Below are 21,232 nucleotides of genomic sequence, written 5' to 3'. Positions count from 1 at the left end.
CTGTTCAAAACAATTTGACTCCAGAAGCCAGGGGAAAATATTTACTTGTTCTTAAGCTTTCTGTCTAATTGGGACTCAGCATTTAAGGAGTTTACCATTCCTGTTAGTCTAAATTTATTTTAGAAGAGGATAGGAAGCCACCTGATGTTTAAGAGCATATTTTTAGTGCTTTGCAAAGCCTTAAATATGCAATCTGCAACCAAAAAATTAAGTACACACATCAAAACACAATTTTAAAAATCACATTCTCCCTTGCATAAAATGATTCAGACTAGAGACTGGAGCAGTTAATGATGGAAGCAGTGTTAACTGATAGATGAAAAAGCAGCAGTACAATGAAGGTGCTAATAAAAGATCACACAGGCTGCCCACACGTTGCTTTCTGCTTCTCCTGGCCAGTTTGGTGTGCAGCCAGTTATCCCCACGGAGAGAAAGGAGCTTTGAGCAGCTCTCTGCATAGAGCCAGACACCCACACACAGCAGCACAGGCTCCTCTCAACACCAAGGAAAGTTTCATTCCATCACCACCATTTTCTGAGGAAAAATCTACTCCTTAATCCAACTGGATATGCAGCAGAGGCACAGAAAGATATGCATGGATTTTTACAAAAATGTAGCAACATTTCTGGATCAAACAGATCTTCAGCACCAGCACCTCGAGCAGTGATTAGGAAAGGCTGTTTTAATATCAGCAAACAAACACAGCAAAATCCACCAATGCTGCCTTAAAAGGTCAGGTATTAATATATCTCTTCAGAAACCTGATATGGAAAAACTTAGAAGAAAGAATCCTGCATGTCAATGATAGAGATATGATCAGGACTTACTAAAAAAAAGTTTAAAATTAATGCTTCTATACAGCATTCCTTTAGCCCTGGTCCAATCAATCTGATCCGTCAAATTACCATATTTAAAAATCAATTTATAAAGCATGTCTATACTCCTACAGAGAAAAAGCAACCATCTGAGAAAGATGCATATTAAATCCCATAACAGCTGGGTGTACAAACAAGGCTAAAAATGAATAGTTGAGAAAAGCAGTCTAAAAATACAAATTAAAGCTCACATTAGCTAAAAAAGACACTAAGGAATCTGCTTTCAAATGTTAATCAAATATATGTAAATAGCTGCAAATATGTACTGAGACAAATCTGAAAATCTTCTTTTAATAAAAATTTAGTTTTACAGGTCTGAACTGTATTGGCTAAAGCAATCTTTCTTTTTATTATAGTTTCAACCTTAACCATCACTTTTTTACTTCCATTCTTTTCAGATCTGAGGCATTACCTAAGAAAACTCCAGCCAGTTCTCACAGAGCTGGTTTTATTTGTGCCTTCTATTCCACCTCCCCAAAGGAGCTCATTTTATTTGTCATTTTTGCTTGTTTATTTTATTTGCTATTAAAAGAAACAGAGCCTAATATTACAGGCACCATTTTGCATTTCAAAAACTTCTCATGGTGAACCAGCTGAAAGAAAGCATCCCCAGGCACTGCAAGGCAGGCAGGAACAGGAGGGATTCAGGGAAGGAAATGTGGAGTTTTGCAGAAGGTTTGGGTGGGATGGGATGGGACAGGGCACAGGAGACTGCCCAAGTTTGGATTTCATGAGGTGACTGCAGAGGGAGCTGCTCCTCAGGGCTGGTGTTGGCTTTGTAACAGGAGAGAAGGCTGCAGACACAACTCCAATCTTTCTTCCCCATCCCTGTCCGAAGTGAGGAAGAAATTCCTTAAAAATATATGTGCTGGTGACACGGTGATTTTCCTGCCATGGAAACAGTACATCTTATCCCCAAGGGAAGCTGATCTCAGTTAGCCCTGGACACACAGTTTTTAGGAGACAGGCTCTCCCAGTAATTCTTTCCTGTGTACAAATTGTATTAGAACAACTTCCTGAACATCCATACAACCTTCAAAGTATCAGAAAGGGGCAGACAGAGGAAATCAAGAGAAATGGAATACTGGCTAATCTAATAAGCCTTGTCATGGTGATGGAAGCTCTCAACAGAGCATGACAAGGTGGAAAATACCCACATTTCTGGGGCACTTATATTCTTCCTCAGTCAGCATCATTGCAGAAATTAAACACACACAATCCAACATCAAAAGCCATGATGTAAAGCTGTCATTCAGGATGCGACCATCTCAGACTATTTCATTTAATTAACTGCTACATCTGGATCAATTCTCTTAGCACAACAGAGCAGTTTCTGCTGTTTCCTCTCAAGTGTGAAAAAAATGATTAACAAAAGGTAACCAGCTCCATCAACAAAAAAATGGCAATAAAAGATTAAAAAAACCCAAATCCAAGTCTAGAGTACCAAGCCCTCATAGCACTGGCTGTGCCAATTTACTTTCCAGAGAAGCAGAGCCTGCATGACTAAAAGCCAAGTTAACTTAGAGCTGACTAGTGATTTCACAGCTAGATCAGCAGCAGCCTCAACCAGCAGAATGAGCAGAAATGGGGCTGCTTGTGTAAAAGCTCCTCCAGTCCTAATGTGGCTGAGATGAAGAAAAAAGCATTGCCATGGGAAAAGCTCCAAGCTGATTCTTGGTGTCCAACTTGTGCATCCCATCACACCTTGTAACTTCCTGTGTCCTTTTCTCCACTGTCCTAAACCCCCAACTCACCTGTGCTTCCTTCTCACAAGGATTGGCACCATCTGTCCTAATCCTGGCCCCCACACAACATGCTGATAATCTCATCCCCCATCCCTCATGCTCTATTCTTTTTAGCATTATACTCATCTGTACCTTCCACCCCCTCGTAAATGCTTGCTCAGGCCTAAAAAAAACCAACCAAAAACAAACAGTGATACCATCAATCTGTGAATAGAGCTTGCTGAAGCAAAGCATATTTTTGGTATGCTCATCCTGTGCTTCCTCTTTCATCTATCTTTGGTGAAAGAGCTTACCAGAACCCAACAAACTGTTGGAAGAAATCAGTAGAAATCCTTCTTTTTGGAGGAATGGCCCATTTTAACTCAGTATTTTATAATGACAGTCACGAATCCATACCAAATTTTTTAATTAAAAAAACCTCAACCCCAGTAACCCCAAAAAAACCAGAAAACAAAACCCCAGAAATCTTGCTAAAACACCATTTCTTAGGACCTTAGAGAGAGAACATAGGCAGGCAAAATTCTGCATAATAAACTATTTTTAATTAGGCACTTATTTTTTATTAGGTATTTTGATATATTTTATTTGGTATTTATTGTTATTTGGCACTAATTTTATTAGGTATTTATTTTTATTAGGCAGTTTGGTATATTTGGTTACCCCTGGATTTATAACATATTTATCTTATGTTTTCTTCTAGTCACCTACAAAAGACAAGAACAATTTTCTTCCACCACTTGACGCATATTTTTGGCAGCTAAGGGTTTCTGTCACTTGTTCTAAGCGCTGGAGATCAGCCATGGTTAGGGACAGGAAGTAAGGTGGGGCTGGCTTTTAATGGAATTAAACTCTTGGTTGCCTCTTATCTTGTCACAGTCACACGCTTGCAGCCAAACCAGCAGCCAGATTTGCAGCCAGACAGGCTTTTCACCCCCACATCCAGAATTCAGAGGCCATGATGAGAGAAGGAGTTAGCTGGTCCTTCTCTGCAGCCTCAGCCCAGCTCTCCTAAGAGCAGATTTAGCTGGAACACTTTAAGCAGCCCACAACTTAAACAATGCCCTTGATTTCTCCTGATTGCTTCCTATGACACATTATTGCTGTGCCTTTTGCATTTTTGATAAGTCTCACATTTGTTGGAGGGACACAAATTCCTCTCAAATCTCATGGTGTGGGGCAGCAGACAGAGCACTGTAATCCAATGGACCCTTCTGAACCACACACCAACCATGTAATTTCTGGCAACAGGTCTAAGTGACTTAAAGAAGGAAAACCCTTCTAGCCTAAAGTCATTGGGATTGGAAAAGAGAACTTCTGTTATCCTTCTTCTGTCCTTTTTAGCTGCCTTGTCTCTGAAGTATTTGAAATACCCAAATACCCAGAATCTTACTGTCCAGTGGACAAGGGCAAAGGATAACCCTGACCTTCAGAGGCTGACAGCCCCCAGATTCAAAGTGCTGAAAGTTTCAAGGACCTCGTCACCAGCACTCTGCAGTTGCCTGGCCTTACAGTAAGCAGCACTAGAGGGTTCGTGCTGCAGACAGGAAAATAGATCTGCATCACTTAGCAACCACAAGGATAGACTTTCACAGGAAAAGGTTTTTTTAAAAAAATTCTGGACTGATAAACTTCATGACTTAGGACCTTCCAGAGAAGGCATCCCAAGATTCACAGCAGATAAACCCCTTCCACACTTTATTGTTCATCATCTAAAAATTTGATTTTCAAGGCAGTGCAGACACACAGTATTCTATTTCCTCAAGTAAAACACACACCAGACAGTATTTTATAAGTAAGAAGTTATCTTTGTGATCCATTTGCAGTGGTATTGAGAATAAACTAATCACTGCAATATTTAAATACAGGTATTTTACAGTCTCCATAAGGGCTTTGCCATACTTAAATCACCTTCTTAGAACAAAAGGCAAGTATTTACTGCTAAAAATAAGTGCATTTATCAAGATCTCACTCAAGAAAAAGAAACCATTATTATTCAGGGGAAAATCATATATAAGATGATTTTCTGTTCCAGTTTAAGAAAACACAGGCCACACCAAACAAATTTTATTTCAGTCGAAATTCCTGCAGAGGACGTTAATCTCTAGATTCATTTGCTATACCTCTTCTCACCTATTCCCAAAATTCAAATGTAACTTCCATATGCATTTTTGGTAGCAGCTCCACAGAGAAAGCCCCTCAGTCCATCTGCTCCAGCTCTCTCAGCCTCCAGCACAGTTACACCACTGTTCTGAGACTTCACCCCATGCTCCTCTTCAGTTCTCGTCCTGGGCCCAATTGCATACATGTTTTTACCACACATATATGGTCACTGTTGAGGCTTTCCTGACTGTCACCTGAATGGCCACACAGACCTGGTACCTGGATTGCAGTTCTCCAGGCAGACAAGAGAACAGCCCAAGTTATCGCACTCATAAATTAAAACAGATTTTTAACCCCAGGTATCTACAGATCTAACATTCCATCCTGCTAATGATATTAGATCATTTCACCAAAAGAACAGTTTCTGAGGTCTTATATCCTCTCCCTTCCTTCCTCTTTTGCCATAAAAGCAACTCTGCTGAGGAGGGGAAGGCAAAGATTCCCTTTTTATTTCTGGCATAACCATCATATAACCTTGATTCACGGTGTGAGCAAGATCAAAGATGTCAACAGTATCACCAAATTCGGTGACAAGCTTACTGCAGAGCAGCTATCACCAATATGACATAAAATGAAACTCAATTAAGACAGATTGACAATGAAGTCCCAGAAGGGAGCAAACCAGCAGCAGGGAATGAGGGTTGACATGATAACACAGTGCATTGAGTCACTAACCCAGCCAAAGCCACTGCGTTCCTGAGAGGCCTCCTGGTCCTGAGCTAAGGACTTCCCAACTTAACACACTGCACTAATACTTTTTCAATAGCTTTGTCATCAGAAACCAACCACCCACCACACCAAATGGTTTATATCACACTACTTATATTCTTCTTTTTCTCTGACTCCATTCTCTTGGAAATCATGTTTTCTTTCCATTGAAAATCATTTCTCTGAGGTCTTTACATCCCTCCACACACATGGCCACTGCATATTTGATCTGAATCTCCAGTGTCTGAGCACACACCACAGCAATGTCCAGTCCTCCTATTTAACTTGACCCAGCAGCACAGAGCCAGCTGCCATGCAGCTCCTTCCCTGCTCACTGACCCATCACTGCACATTCCCAGGTTAGTGGAGCTCCTTTTCTATGGATCACTGATTCAGCCTTACACATTGCCAGCACTTGGTGCCCACTCTGTGACCCAATAAAATAACACCATCCCCTTTTTCCATCTCTGAACTCCTCAGTATTCTCCTCCTTGCAGGGATCTGCAGTACCAGAAATGCAATCACCTACTGCTCCCTGCTAAACAGCAACAACTAATTCAAACTATTTGAACTACAATTTTAATAATAACTGGTTTAAAATGACTCTTTCTATCCCATTTCCTCCTCCTCATCCCAGAAATAATCAGAGAACAGCAGGACATGCACAAGACACAGCAGCAACAGATAAAGCCCGAATCTGGCAGCTTCCCTACAGCAGAGTACAGGTCAGTTAAAACAGCTTTCCCTCTCACACACACCATCCTCTCTGTAACAAACCTACCCATTTTTCCAGCAGTCCTATCCACCTGAGCAATAATTTCTACTTACTCTGGTCTGAGTATCCCCAAAGCCTTGATGAATGAAAACCCCACAAACGGCAAATCTTCCCCCGAGAATCCTGCTGGGTTCAACTGGCGCGTAGAGGATAAAACCCGCGAATTCTTCTCTGGTTCATCAAAATTTGAGGTGTCATCATCAGACTTGAGAGTAGGAACGAAGGGGGGAGGAGCTGGTGGAAAAAAAGCAAGAAGAAAAGATAAAATTCAGCTACAGTTCACTCTGCAACAGTCCCACTCATTCAGTGCTTGCAATGGCACTGCAGCTCCTGCTTTTAATCTTGCTAACACAAGCAGACTGAGCTGCTGCTCTCAAAGCGTATTACAGCAACAAGAGATTAACCCCTGAGCTGCCAACATGGCTACCACTCTGCAGGCACAGCATCTCCCACACTGATCAAACTGAGATTTAGCTTGGGCATTAGAGATTCTGGGTTTGGGTTTTTTTTAGGTGAGGATGTTGGGTTTTTTTAACACATAAATAATAAAATCAAAGCTAAGAAAATCATTACTGTAATATAGCCAGCAGCCTGTCAATTCTGATTCATCTTGAAAAGGAAAATGTCTCCAACCTGTCCAATTAGTGACACTACCTGAGAAAGAAGCCTGATCTTGTGCTAGTCAGCTAAGGAGTATATCTTACCCTTTAACACTAACAAGAATCTTCCCAGCATGGGTTTCTAATCAACAGCAAACTGGTCTTTCTCCTGGAAGGTTCTAATAAACTATAGCTACTAAAAGCTCAGTGGTCTGTAGGAAAAGAAGATTGATTTTATTTCTCTAAAAGAGCTTGCTTAAGATCTGGAACTCTTGCCGGGACACCACTGCAGTCTGGCTCTGATACAATCAGCTCTGAAGAGAGGTATAAATAGCAGGAATTACAATGTATTTCTTACTATAATTTCTAAATTGGTACCACTTAACTTGCTAAGCAGTTGTTTTAATTTCAGATGATTTTCTCGTGCTTGCCTCAGTTTAATTAACCTAAGGAACAAAAGGACAAGTTCTTCTCGGTGCTGTGCAGCACCCGAGCTACCTGCTGGCTTGGCTACGTGTGGGAAAGGAATGAATGCAGAAGCCCTGCTGTGCAATCCCTACCTCATTAAATCACATTTCCTAACATTTATTTATTTAATTTCATCACTCGGCTCCCCACTCACTGCAACTCTGAGCTCAGCGAAGGGGAGACAGCTCCTCAGCCCGCAGCTAGAACAGCCCATTGTCACCAGCTGATGGAAGTGGAGTGTGCTAAAACCGTTACCATGGATCCAGTATGGATCTCCCGTAGCTGAAGGGCTGCTGAGGATTGAAGGACTGGGAACAAACATTGCAACCCCTGCAGTGCAGGCTCCCTGCTCCCGAGCCGGCGTTAACCCTACCTGCCTGCGGCGTGACAGCCGCTGCCGCCCGTCAGTGGCAGGGGCACCGCGAGTCACGGCTGGAGGCTCTGGCTCCCTCTAGGCTGCCAAAGCCTTCACTGCCCGCCTTTAACTCTCCATCCCTCGCTGGAACTACCCACCAGACCAGCGTTAAGAGACAAAAAAATAAAAAATTAAAAATAAAGAATCTGTCTCCGTCAAGTGCCAAATCCCAAGTACAGGCGCGGGCTTTGGTAGCAGCTCCCTGAAGAGTCATCCTGACGCTGCTCCCAAGCAGGGAAGTGAGAAGAAATTCCATGAAGCAGATGCTGCTCGTGTACTGTAGCTCCAAGTGCATTAGAATGAGATAAATGGGGAAAATACACGAATTAAATAGGTTCTGTAGTAAGCAGTTTCAGCCTACTGGAATTTACAAGCTCCAGAACATTTAAAATGTATGTCAGTATCACAGATTTATTAATTTCTTCTCTTTAATTGGTTATAATAAAAAACATAACATAATGCTGATACTTATGCAACATAAACATAATTTTGAAATATAGATTGTTGATTGGAATATGTATTTCCTTAAAAAAAAATCACTTGATATCAGGATGATGTCCAGCTACTCTTACATATGTTCTTAATGATTAAAAATAGATAAGTAACAGAAAACAATTTGTAAATTAATTGCAAATACAAGCCTAAAGTTGTAGTTAATTCACAGCAGAGAAGGATCAGTTCAGGATCAGTATTCTTTAGTTTCAGGACTTTTGCTGAAAGAACTCTGCACTTTCACAGAAGGGTTGCTGTGGGATTTTTAACACTGTTTTTGAAGGCAGATACTGTCTATGAGATAAAGTAATAGAGAAAACAGCAAACTCTTCATCTGCAAAAGTTTAGAACATTTTAAAGGGGTAGCAAAAACCAACTTAGCTGGCTTTTTATAAGGGTACAAGCACCCTGTTCTGTCCTCCCCAGAGCCTGCCAGATATAACTTCATCTCTGAAAGAGACACCTAAAGTCTTACTTCCCACCACAAATTAGCAAAGAAGATCTTAAGAGTCATCTTCAAGGCCTTGTAATTAAAAAGAAAGTTGTCTCTCTTACCAACAATAATAATTGCTACTCAAACCCCATGCATAAAAGAAAATATCATTTAACTATGCATGCACATAAAAAGATGAAAAGCACTCTGTGGGGGAACAATGGATGCACAAAGATAAAACCGAATGTGAGACAGAGCAAACCTTTGGGGCTGGTGGAAACTAGTTTAAAGAGCACAATGTTTTACACTATAGCTTCCTCTGATGTTTAATAAAATATGAGAACAAAGAAGAGCAATTGTGAATACTAGATTAAAAAGTAATGAAAAAATCCTTTGCCCTCTGTTTTGCATTCACTAAAATCCATGACTAACAGTCCAAAATCTCTGCAACTCTGCAGTATAACTTCGTTACAATATTTGTACCAAAAAGTAGTAGCAACTAAAGAGAAAACTTGGAACATTTGACAAAAACACCTCTAGATGTTAAGTATTCTGAACTTGTCAACAGTGGCTGAAAATGAGAAGCAGAACTTCTGAAGAAGTTTCAGCTGTTGGAAAAAATATCACTTAGGGGTAAGAGGGAATAACTTAGAAAAAAAAAGCTAGATCCACTCTGTCAGATGTTGCTAATTATATGGTAGCTTCCTCACAGATTTTTTATTCTTTAGACTAAGGAGTCCTTTATCTGATGTCCAAATTAACACAGAAAAAACAGAGTAGTCTAAAACACACAAGCAATTTTGTTCTCAAGCGTGGGTCACACCATGGCATAATGTCTAGCTAAGTTATTATTTCTTGTTTAAAATCAGAAAGCTGTGACACCACCATAGCATTTTCAGAACAAGATGAAGACTGGTGAATGCAAATACATTGATGTGCTTATCAGTTTCCTCTTTAAAGGGAAGGATCCTTCAGCAGAGGTCAAGAGAAGCCTCTGAGAAATAAATGTGAGCACCATGCCATCACATCTGACAAGGTGACAAACTTGCAGTTTTGTCAGGCTCACCCCACAGTATTACTCAAGAATCAGTAAACCCAGTGCTTCTACTCTCACAAACTGGCTGGGTACAAAGAGCTCCTTTTGTCCCCGACACGTTACAACAACGTACATGTTCTGTTTACCATTTAAAGTATCTTGTGGAGAACTGCATGTTTTAAAAAAGCCAATTCCTTGCCTAGATACATCCCCACTTGTGGAAGGATGTAACCCTCTTCCATCTGTTCCAAAGAATGGCTTTCAGAGGAAAAGGGGGTGTTGTAGGTTGCTAAGTTTAAGGGAAAAAAAAAAAAAACGAAAAAGAAAAAAGGAAAAAGAAAAAAGGAAAAATTCAAAACCACCACACATGCTCCAGTACTTTAATCAGTTTATAATTAAGATTAGATAAAGTGTCTCTTATGGAAAAAAACCCTTTTTTTAAACTCTGCCTCAGTGTGTGTATTTATGACTGGTACAAAGAACATTGCCTTAACCAGGTCTTTCCATCCTTTCAAAATATTTTCATGCAAATTCAGAAAAGAGACACTGCATTTCCCCTGGGACAGTGAAAGACTCAACTGAAAGAGGAAACTTAAAGGCAATACAGAATGTTTCTTAAGGATAAAAATGTGTCTCTTCTTGATCTACAAGGTGATCTATAAATGCTTTCTGAGGAAAAGCATCCACACAGCCTTTTTAAATAGGTTAGGCTTTCCTCTTCCTCAGGCTCTAACAGACCTATTTGAGAAAGTGTTATGAAAGAAAAAATAGACAATCCCAATGATGAAACTAAAGGAAATTTTTGCTGAGACTACTTATAAAAAAATGCACTGTGCCTGTTCTAACCTATCATTACAATATTATCTTAACACCTTTAGTGTTTTGTCAAGACAATGATCCAACACATACATTTCTATTAATAAAAGTGATTTCCAACCTGCAGTGCAAGTGATCCCCACTTCAAGAAACAAGTCAACACATTTTTCTGAAGACAAGAATTTAAATGAAACACTACAATGTGTAACTGTTAACATCCTGAATGACAACATAGTGTTCATAAGGAGAAGTGTCTTGGATTTATGAATAATGACATTTGGGTCCTGCCTCTTTAACAGCAGAAAACAGTTTAAAAATCAGTCTTTAATACTTTCTCAAGTTCTTCTGTTTGCACAAGACAATAACTCTTGTCTTTTCATATATATAGTTTCCATGTGCAAGCCCAAATATGCCATTCCATTTTCAAGACCTCTTGGACTGTAATTACAAAGCAATTCTTAAAATGAAAGGCTCTTTATGCTGTATACAGATCAAAGTTTTCTGACCATCTCCCAGCTAGACATCAGCAAGCAGATTTTTGATTCCAAATTAAAAAGCTGATGCAGTTTATGGATGTCATATAACAAAAGACAACCAAAAACTCCCCAAATTATACAGAATGCAGCCTTGTTGCTGGTAACTCATGTCATTCCCCCATTCTCTACCTCTGATTTTAGATACTTCTTAGGTACTCAAATGGTTCTGTTATCAACTTTCTAGTGAAATACCTGATCATTTAGCTGGAACACAGAAATATGCTTATTTCAGGTAAATAAATTCCAAAATACTTTCAGAAAATTCTTCAGTGAATGAACAAAAACTTTTGAAAGTTTTAGTTTATTTTATTTTTGGGGAGGAAGTGCAATGGTATCTGTTTGCAGGTGGGTTTTTTTAAATAAGCTTTAGAAGTCATTAAATAGCAGAAAAAAAGGCAGAGAGCAACAGAGACCAGAATTTCTGCGTGTTTCAGTATAATAGTCCAACAAAGGAGAAAAATCACCTGTTGAGACAAATTCAGATAAACCTGACTTTAGGTTTAATTGTTTGATTCTGTTTCTGTAACTTAAGAGCTGCTTTTACAAATACATTCCTTGGACCCAGGGAAGTTGGGAGCTTTTTTTGGAGGCAATGATCTTTTGGAAAGGGGTTTACTAAAAAGTCAAGTGTTCATAGGTTACCATAACAACAAAGTGTAACACTGAAAAGCCCCTTAATGACACATTCTTAACCAAAATCAGTGTATTAAGAATGGCTATCCTGGAGCTCTCAGCATGATAATTAAATACCTGCAAGGCAAAGGTACCAATTTTTTTCCCTACCTTGCTCAGCCTGAAATAGAAATTACATCACTGCCCTTATAGACCATAGGAAAGTCTGACTATACTGACACAGAATTTGTCCAACAATTGTGGATCAGAGTCACTTCAGTTGGCTTTAGGATCACCCAGCCCCAACACTCCATAACCTTAAAGTCTTTGACCAGATTAACTTGGGGTAGTGAGATTCTTTAATGTAAATCTAAATCCTATGACCTCTTCCACCACCCATCTTCTCAAGCTGCCATTTCTCCAGTTAAACACCTCTATCAGCAGAGTCAAGATTAGAAAGAAACCTTTAGCTTTTAGATGGACCAGGTCAAACCTGACCCAGGTTTTGAACAGAATGACAGAAAGACTGCTCAGAAAAATCAGCACAGGGAGAACCACTACTGAGAGCAAAGCAATAGGTGATCCATTGAATCTGCTGCTGGAAGCACAGACACTGCTGTGTTTTGTGCCAGTTACAGTGGGGGTTTATCAAGTATGAGGTATAACAACAAAATGAGGGGTCAAAACTGCATGAAACCTCCCAGTGGGTAGGTGTGGATATTACAGGGAATGGTGATGCAATCTGCTGGCCAGCTGCAGACAGAAATGGGATTTTTTTAAATCCCAAATGATTATTCCAACATTATAACCACACCAGGGCTGCCTGGTGGCTTGTCCATCAGCATCACTGCTGTCACACAAATTGGCAAAACGCTCCATTAACTCCTGCAGCTGTGTGAATACTAGACAGGCAATTGCCAAGGAAACACCAGAACATATGCTCACATGTCATTCTTCTCTCTATATCTGAGGCAACATGATATAAATGCAACACTAAATTCAGGAACAGAAACTGGTGGCTTAGGCAGGGCTCTAGGGAGAGAAGGCAGAGAGCACTGGGAAATGTATGCTAAAGTGATGAAAAGGGCTCGAGGCTCAATGGCTCTCAAAGGGCAGAAACAATGGAATTTAACAGAACAGCAGCTCCACAAGTTCAAAATTAATGAATCGACAGAAAAGTGAGCAAACAGTCTGTGGAGCTGACAGCTGAAGTGCTGAGATAGTCATCAAAAGTAGAAGCACTGGCTTAGCAATTTATCATGGAAAATGGAGCAGAATCATTCCCTTAGCATATTTGACAAAAAACATAAGGCAGACGTTGCTCGCCCAGATAATCTTACAGTCCAAATAATTTAAAATACTCTCCAACACAATCAGATCCCCATACAGAGATCACTGATGAACTGTGAAGTATTTGCTTTTGCCATGGAGCTGGTGCCTCAGTACTTCCAAATACCAAATTCCATTGCTTGCATAGTATTATAAACAGTTTTCTGCATAGAGAATTATCTGGTTCACTGGTTTTATTCTATTCCTGGTTGAATGAACAGATTTTTCACCAAAAAAAAAAAAAAGAATAATACATTATCCCCATTGACTTTGACAAAAAGCTCCAATGGCCCTTATGGCCACAGACATTTCATCACCTACTGGAAATACAAAAAACAAATCAACATTAAGTAAAGTTGGTTCACAAGTTACAAAAGAGAAATCTGAAGATACAACAACAACAAGAAAAGATGAAGCCAAAATTTAGCAAACTGAAGTGGGAAAAGCCTGAAAAAAAATATTAATGCCTTTTAATCTGAAGAAGGACATGGAAAGGATCATTTTGATTTTCCAGTCTAGTGCCTGCAGCAATATGGCAATTGCATCAGGAATTCATGTGGAGTTTAATAAAACATCCTCCTACCTTACAATTTTTACCTGAGATGTTAACATGGCCTTTGCAAAAACCAAAATGAGCTATTCTGTTAAAAACACCTGGCTCCAGGAACCAGTCCTGTTTCATTAGGATTAATTCAGATCAAACACACTTTAATACTCATTGTATAAATTTTCCCAGTACCAAAAAATCCAGAAATTGTTTATAAATACATTTTTATTCTACTTACAATTACGGATATTGTTCCAGTCAATTTTAGAAAAAAATGGATGGCAGCAGAGATCCTCATAACCCAGCCTTTCCTTCTGCCCACAGAGCAGGCTCTGGATCAGGTCAAGAAAGTCACTGCTAACTTTCACATCCTCTGGGAACTTCAGAAATCTCTGCATTAGAAAGAAATGGATTTCTGCTCAGTAGGAAAACAGGCTCAGAACAGGAAGATTAAGTTTCGTTATTCTGAGATATGTCAGGTACAAAGGATGAATATTTATAGCACACAAATAAAAGCATGGTGCATTTTATCCAAGTAGGCTTTTATATGCATTTACTGCAGTAAAGATAAGAACACAGGAACAACCATTTCCACCAAGGCAAATGGTATCCCAGGTCAGCATCTTATGCTGAACAATGGCCAATGGCACACACAAATGGAAGAGTAAAACAAGACATTTCCCCAGAAAATTCTCACAAACCTCCAAAGGGTGGGTCATAGGATTTTTTGAATTGGGAATGATGACACCTGTTACAAAAAATAACTTCATACCTATAATACCTATATAAATACAACACAGTGCATATGTTCCAAATATTTTATGACAAAGTAAGAGACATCCATAAACTTTTATGTAAAGCTGAGAAAAACAGCCTTTTTACTTGAGAACAGGGAAGGAAATCTCTCTACCTGGAAGTTCATGATGTTATTGAAAGTCTTTGCTGAAGTGCCTTCAGTGAAGGGAGACCTCCCATAGATCATTTCATAGGCAATGACTCCAAGGGACCACCAGTCACACTCAGGGCCATAGGAGGCTTTGCCATCCCCTCCCAGCCCTGTCAGCATCTCTGGTGCCATGTAGTCAGGTGTGCCCACAGGGAGCCTGGCATTTACCTGGGAGCAAAGATACACTAAGTGAAATTACAGCACTTTCTGTACAATGGCATCTTGGTAATAAAATAAAGGTTTTATTTTTCCCCCCCACCCTTTTTTATTTTTTAAAAAAGACATAATTTTCAGCCCTCCATGTGAATTTTAAGAAAGTAATTTTAACCAAAGCTGTTTAGCAAATAAGCACCAGGTTAAGGAGACTGCTGATAACCAAAGGGATTTGTTTGATATATTTGATATAAAGAGTCAAATCATCAAAGCTAATTGTTACTATAAAATACAAACTGCTAAAGTAGAAAAGTAGCATCCCAAAAAGCACAGAAATACTAAACTGATGTTTGTTTTAACTCTGTTTCAACTAGTATTAACAGGGGCACCATAGATGAAATTTCAAAGGTGGTCAAGCTCAGACAGAACTATTTCCTGCCCTCATTACATTCCCTGTCATCCTTTTCACCTAGTGTTCATGATCAGCAAAGTACTAATATTTGAATTTCTGGACTGCTTAGAAAAGGTAATGCAGGAGCCAATGCTACAATCATTTTTGTACTGAGTGGCATAAAGAATGAAACAAAACAGCAGGCAGGCTAACACAAAAACCCATGAGTGACTGAAGAGATAGTGTGAACAAAAAGTTTCAAAGGAAAATGCAATGCAGAGAAGCACTGAAAATGTAAGAGCAGGGAAAAACAGGATATTAAGAATCACATTACAAAGAAAATGTTATGGAAAAATAAAAACTGTAAAACAAGACAGAAATATGGTACAGAACTTCATGTTCTCACTTAGACACATTTAAATTTTAAAAATTTTCACTGGAAGTTGTGTGCAGTTACCAAAACTTACAAGCAACTTATAAAAAACTCCACTGATTTAGATTTGATGCAGTACTTTGTGGTGAGTGAAGCCCAGAATATTTAAATGTGACTCATTTTGATCAAGAGCTCCCCAGTCTTGAAAGTTATGTGAACTTAGTTACAACAGGCATCATTTTCATTCCAACTATAAATCCAGGTCCCCTTTAAACACAGCATTGAACAGCTGTAAGAACCTGTAGAAGTATGATTTTGTGCCCAGTGCAGCACCATGAGAAAGGTAAAGGTAAGCCTGCTTTCTTGTTTATTAATATTTTAATAAGCAAATATGTATTTGCTGAGGGCTGAACAAGATACTTGAGCTCATGCTTGAAAAGCCATTCACAAATGGAATAATACAATTGTGAATAGATTCATAATGGACAAAAAAAGCAGAAGAGAGAAGAGCAAGGTATAATCAAAGAACAGATACTGAGTTAGTTTTCCTTTTTCAACTGGACTATCCAAACAAGGCACAGACGAAGTTGAAATCCACATTATTACCGTTTTGTTTACTGTCATTTTGGCAGCTGACCCAAAATCCACCAGTTTAATGTGTCCTGTTCTGTCAATAAGAACATTCTCTGGTTTGATGTCCCTGTAAGCCAGAAGAAAGCAATCAGAACCTTTCCAGACCATTCCCTACTGGCACACCCAGATAACAGGATATCCTATTCAGCTATATTCAATCACATGCATAAAGCCTTTCAAGTGGGAGTCTTGCCAAAAATTCCCTGTTTCCAAGCAAATATGAGAGTATTACAGCTCCCCTTATTTCATGGAAGGTTAATAATTATTGACAGCAGATGAAAAGAGAAGGTGATTTTGCATCTTGACCACAAAGTAACTGACTTACAGTCAAGTATTTTGTAATTTTCTTCCCAAATTCCCTCAGAACTTATTCTGCGCATCTTCCAAATTCAGCCAGTGACCTGGCACTAGAAAGCCACAGCCCATGCTCTAAGTGCAGCCACTACAAGCTCTTGGAACATAATATACTTCCTAACATTTCCACACCCTCAGAATGGAATAGTTTTTTTAAATACCAGTATGATTTGAAAATGCACACAGTAACTGTCTCCAAGCCCTGAGAGAAAACTCTGTGATATTTAACTACTCCAACATCCTATACTGCCCTGTTCACCAATCAGCACACAACCATTTTTAACAATTACATTAATTCCCCATAGTATTTGGTGCCAAAAGCAGCAATCCATGGAAAATATTTAAATTTTTTATAGTGCAACATTAAGGCTTCTTTTTACTGAGCCTCCAGAAAAATATATGTAACAATCCTTTCTTGATATTGGTCTGAACTTTACATCAAAGTCAATGCCCTGAGCTACAATTATAGCTGGGAGTCTGATTAATTTTCTAATTTTGTCCTCTGACACAGCATGTGAAATACTGAAAGAGGACAGGATACAGAAGCACCCAAAGGAACCCTGACATACCGGTGGACATAACCCATCTGATGGACACTGTGGATGGCCAAAACCAACTCTGCAAGGTAGAACTGCACCATGCTCTCATCCAGCTGGTCCTCATATCTGTTTAAGAGTGACAGCAAGTCCCCTCCAGGCTGATACTCCATAACCTGCATACAATTTTAAAGGAACAGATATACAAGATATTCCATCCAACTCCCCAGTATGACACTGGGCATATATCAAACAGGGCAGGAAAATGTACAGAAAACAAGCACATTTCAACCATCACATTATTCTTTAATAAACCAACAACAATGGTGTTCAGTAGAGGAGAAAATCAAAAACTAGGCATTACCAAGTAGAGATTTTTCTTGTCTTGAAATGCATACTGTAATTGTGGAATCCATGGACTGGTGCTCTGAGCTAATATGCTGCGTTCTTCCTCAAAAAATGACACCTACCAAAAAAGTGTTCAGTTACATCATGATGAGAGGGAGTGAGAATACATTATAATCCCCTAGTTTTAGAAAAACTTGGCACACATCACAAAAAAATTACACAGAAATCATTAAGTGCTGTTTCCTGAGCAAGTGCCATGTGAGGGTAGCACCCTACTTTGCTTTCTTGTCAATCTGGGCCCACAAAGGGTAATTTTAGTTGGGCTCCATTTCTCCTAGCCACAAACAATGCTGAGGGATATCAGGAGCAACCTTAGTGCACCATGTATTGGGAACAACTGATGCAGATATTGTACAAATTCATGAGGTCTCTCATGGAGTATCTCTGTCCTACTTGTCATCTCATGTCAGCAAAGATTAACTTCTGTTTCTCACCAAACTATGAGAACAACCTCCATTATCCCTTTTTTAAGTTTCCAAGTAACACATTTCTCAAGCTAGCGAGAGGCTCTCCATAAAAATCCAGTCACCACAGTTTGCCTTCACACCCACTCCTGACATTCTACTTTGCTCTTTAAAATAAAATAAAAAAAAAATCTTAATGAATAGATTGTCTGAAAATTCAAACCATCTTCAACAAGATCAATACTGATTCAGTGTTTTCATCATCTGTTTTTCTTTTTTTATAATTACATGGGAAGCTCTTTACAACAAGGGCCATGTTTTGGTACCTGAGGATGGCACTTCACCCAACAGACCCACAGACTGTGACAATGGCTTTTAAACACAGCAAAACTACACACAAATTTATTGCTTCACTCAAATGCAGGATGAACTTTCTCAAGATATATTTTTAACTCAGTTCTAATTATAGTGACAGAAAGGAAGTGTTCAACAAATTGCAATTTATCCTCCTAGTCTCATAATAGAAAAATATACATACGTGCTCCTGTGCCAGCAAGGACTCCTTGCTCATCACCTTCATGGCATAGACATCACCAGTGACTTTCTCCCTCACTACTTTGACATCTGCAAAGTGACCACAGCCAACCACACTCTTTACTTCAAAGTCCTTCACACTGGGTTGCAGTTCCTTTAGTTCAGCGATAGCCTCTGCATCTATGAAAATAAAATACTTGTTTTTACATTTGGCAACTGGCATTTCATAAAAAAGAGACAACATAGAAACCGGGGAATAAAATTAAAAAAGCTCCAGCAAACCAAAACCAAAAAAATCCCAACATTCAGTTCCAGATTCTCAAGAAATGTTAAATCTTTCCAGAATATGCTTCTTAAAAATAACAGCATGCATCAGAACTAGAAAAAGACTGTATCAATGCAGAGTTAAGTCTGAAATATGGTACATACAAAAGGATCAGGAAATGCTAAGACAGTTCCCATGGCAACCATAATTCTGTCCCATTCATAACATCAGAGGCTGAGAACCTCTTTGGTTCCTAATTTCTTTCCAGCCATCCTTTATCAATACAAAGTATATTCTCTAAACACGAGGGCTTTACCCAGCAAGTTCCAGTCCAGGGGCAGGGTTTGCTCCTCTGCCTGAGGGAGGCACCAGTCTATTGTCTAACAACCAACCAGAGGCATTTACTGCAGATATTCAGCTCAAGTCTTCCACTGACTAGCTCCAGCCAGCATGCACTGTGATAATCAGTCACTCACGGGAGATTGTTCTAAAAATTCTTCAAACTAGCAGAAAATTTCTGTCTGCTAATAAGACTACAAATCATTGGGTGGAATTATAATGGGGGACACAATGTGTTACTTGAAATCCAATGTCTTTCTGCTACATCTTAATGGAAAAATTTATGGAAATTTTCTTTGCTCTTCTCCAAAAGGATTCTGGGCACATTATCAATAAAATATTTATACCTTTAGGAGCTGTATTTCTGAAGCACAAAAATACTCTTTACAAGTTACACATGCAGAACTTGGGTAACACATGGAACTCAAAAGGTGAAAGAGCCAGAGATTACCAAGTTTCTCTCTCAAATCTTTTTTTTCTCAGAGTCACCACCCTGCTCTCAACTTCTGACATCCTTCTGTGGTGCACACTCAGAGCTTTGCTGTAGCCAGTACTCACTTTCCAAGAAAGCACCTCTTCAAATATAAATACAGTACAGACTAAGAAGGAGGCACATTTGAGTCACAGCACTTCAAAAGCCACTTGCATTTGATCTTCTTGGACCTGAACAAACCCTTACCAAGATTGCCAAGATCCCCTTTGCAGAGTTGCGTCTGCCAACAAAAAATCAGATGCTCAAAGTCCTGGGTTACAATCAAAGCAACTAAAGCATTACTCTAACATCCAGATTCTTAAGAACTGTTTTATAAAGTGACACCTGAAAATTAGTGTAAACAAACTTACACTTCTTGACAAAGTTGCCAACATGTTTAATTTTCATTAAAGCAGGGTTTCTGCATTCTTCAAAAAGAACAAATAATGAATCAAGGATGCCTTCCCGGGAGAGAGGAGACATCTGCTGTTGAGTCACAAAGAGTGGCTTCCCCTGGAAAAAAAAAGCAGCAACAGCAGATGGAGTCTCAGACAACAATGAAAAGCCTCAAATCAATAACAGATGTATAGAGCAGATAATATATATCCATTTTAAAATCACTACTTCAGAAATTAAGCAAATGATACAGAAGTGTGAGGTAAATATATCAACTCACTATGACTATCTGTAGTAGCTGTTACAGGTATTTTTCTTGTAGACAAAGCAATCCTTTAAAGTTTCAAGCAACTAAACTACCAGTCTCAAGAAAGCTGTGATTCAAACTTTAACAATCTATATCCTCCTGATGACTCTGATCTGACTGGCCTTTTCCTTGACACTGCATCATGCAGGTCTTTCCATGGTACAAACAATTGGAGAAATCAGCATCAACAGTAGCTCTGGAAGGAAAAGCAGTTGGACCTCAGATGATGGAAAAGCAGCCCCTTAGGTAAATTCATCTTGGGACAAACCCACAGCTCCTTCACTCATGAAAAAACTAAATATTACAGAAAGCAATATTCCATATTTAAGTGGAAAAATCTATCAGGTTAAAACATCAGCAGATGCACAAAACATTACAGCAGCTCCTATTCACTGAATTTTGTGCAAACCAGGTGCACAAAATTTGAACTTCACCTAGTTACCCCAAGGAATAACACAGGCATGGTTTCAGCATCCAAACAAGCAAAGCTGTATTTTGAGATACTGGAGATCAGGACAAGGACAAAACCAAGATCAGCTGCTCCCAGGCCAGATGTCCTTCACCTGAAAGAGCAGATTTAGCCGAGACACTCGGCTGGTGATGGGCTCCATCAGTCCTGCCTCGACCGGATTTCGGGCTCCACATTTAAACTTCAACATCTTTAGAGCTTATCTCATTGAAACAAGCACCTGAAAAAGTGAACAGGGACATTCAAGAAGCACTTGGCTGGCTGACTCTAAGCAAAAAACATGGATGAGGGGGGGATGTAATTTAAGTAACATCTCCTTTTCTTTGGGGACAAAATTTATAAGTTTAAGGGCACCTGGAGCACCCCAGCAAAAAAGTGGGGAGAAGCACAGAAGCAATTACATTGAAGAAGACCCTCCGAGACCATCCAGTGAGCGAACCCCACCGTGGCACCTTCCCTGTGGCACTCGGCACCTCGGCCGGCCTTTCCCTAAACACCTCCAGGGACAGTGACCCCACCGCCTTGCAGGGAGGGCACGGAGCCCCCCAGACTCCGGAGGTTACAGCGGGCGGACCCGGGCTCCCCTCAGAGCTGCCCCATCCCAAGCTGCGATCCCACTCAGAGCTGTCCCAAGCCAAGCCTCGGATCCCTCTCAGAGCTGCCCCATGCCAAGCCCCGGGTGCCCCTCAGAGCTGCCCCGTGCAGA

General features: G+C 39.7%; 1 protein-coding gene across 2 annotated transcripts in view; it reads right to left on the bottom strand.

Annotated features, from left to right (window-relative positions):
- The window catches only part of CIT (citron rho-interacting serine/threonine kinase), a 68,081-nt gene extending 47,365 nt beyond the window's left edge, over window positions 1-20,716 (bottom strand). The window contains exons 1-9 of one of the 2 annotated variants that reach the window (XM_054289079.1): window positions 20,621-20,716; window positions 19,726-19,867; window positions 18,283-18,458; window positions 17,297-17,398; window positions 16,966-17,108; window positions 16,016-16,109; window positions 14,457-14,660; window positions 13,785-13,938; window positions 6,317-6,497 (exon numbers count right to left, since the gene is read on the bottom strand). In XM_054289079.1, coding sequence (XP_054145054.1) covers window positions 6,317-6,497; window positions 13,785-13,938; window positions 14,457-14,660; window positions 16,016-16,109; window positions 16,966-17,108; window positions 17,297-17,398; window positions 18,283-18,458; window positions 19,726-19,867; window positions 20,621-20,716 — 1,292 coding nt within the window. Of the gene's footprint in view, window positions 1-6,316; window positions 6,528-13,784; window positions 13,939-14,456; window positions 14,661-16,015; window positions 16,110-16,965; window positions 17,109-17,296; window positions 17,399-18,282; window positions 18,459-19,725; window positions 19,868-20,620 lie in introns of those variants that run through there. The other variant, XM_054289080.1, reaches the window with a different exon arrangement.
- Between the last annotated feature and the right edge of the window lie 516 nt (window positions 20,717-21,232).

This window comes from Melozone crissalis, unplaced genomic scaffold, assembly GCF_028551555.1.
Source record: "Melozone crissalis strain CALT ecotype California unplaced genomic scaffold, PUWL_Pcris_2 ptg000063l_1, whole genome shotgun sequence".
NCBI lineage: Eukaryota > Metazoa > Chordata > Aves > Passeriformes > Passerellidae > Melozone > Melozone crissalis.
Note: the sequence above shows the minus strand (reverse complement) of the source record. Positions and strands in the feature narration are given on the sequence as shown.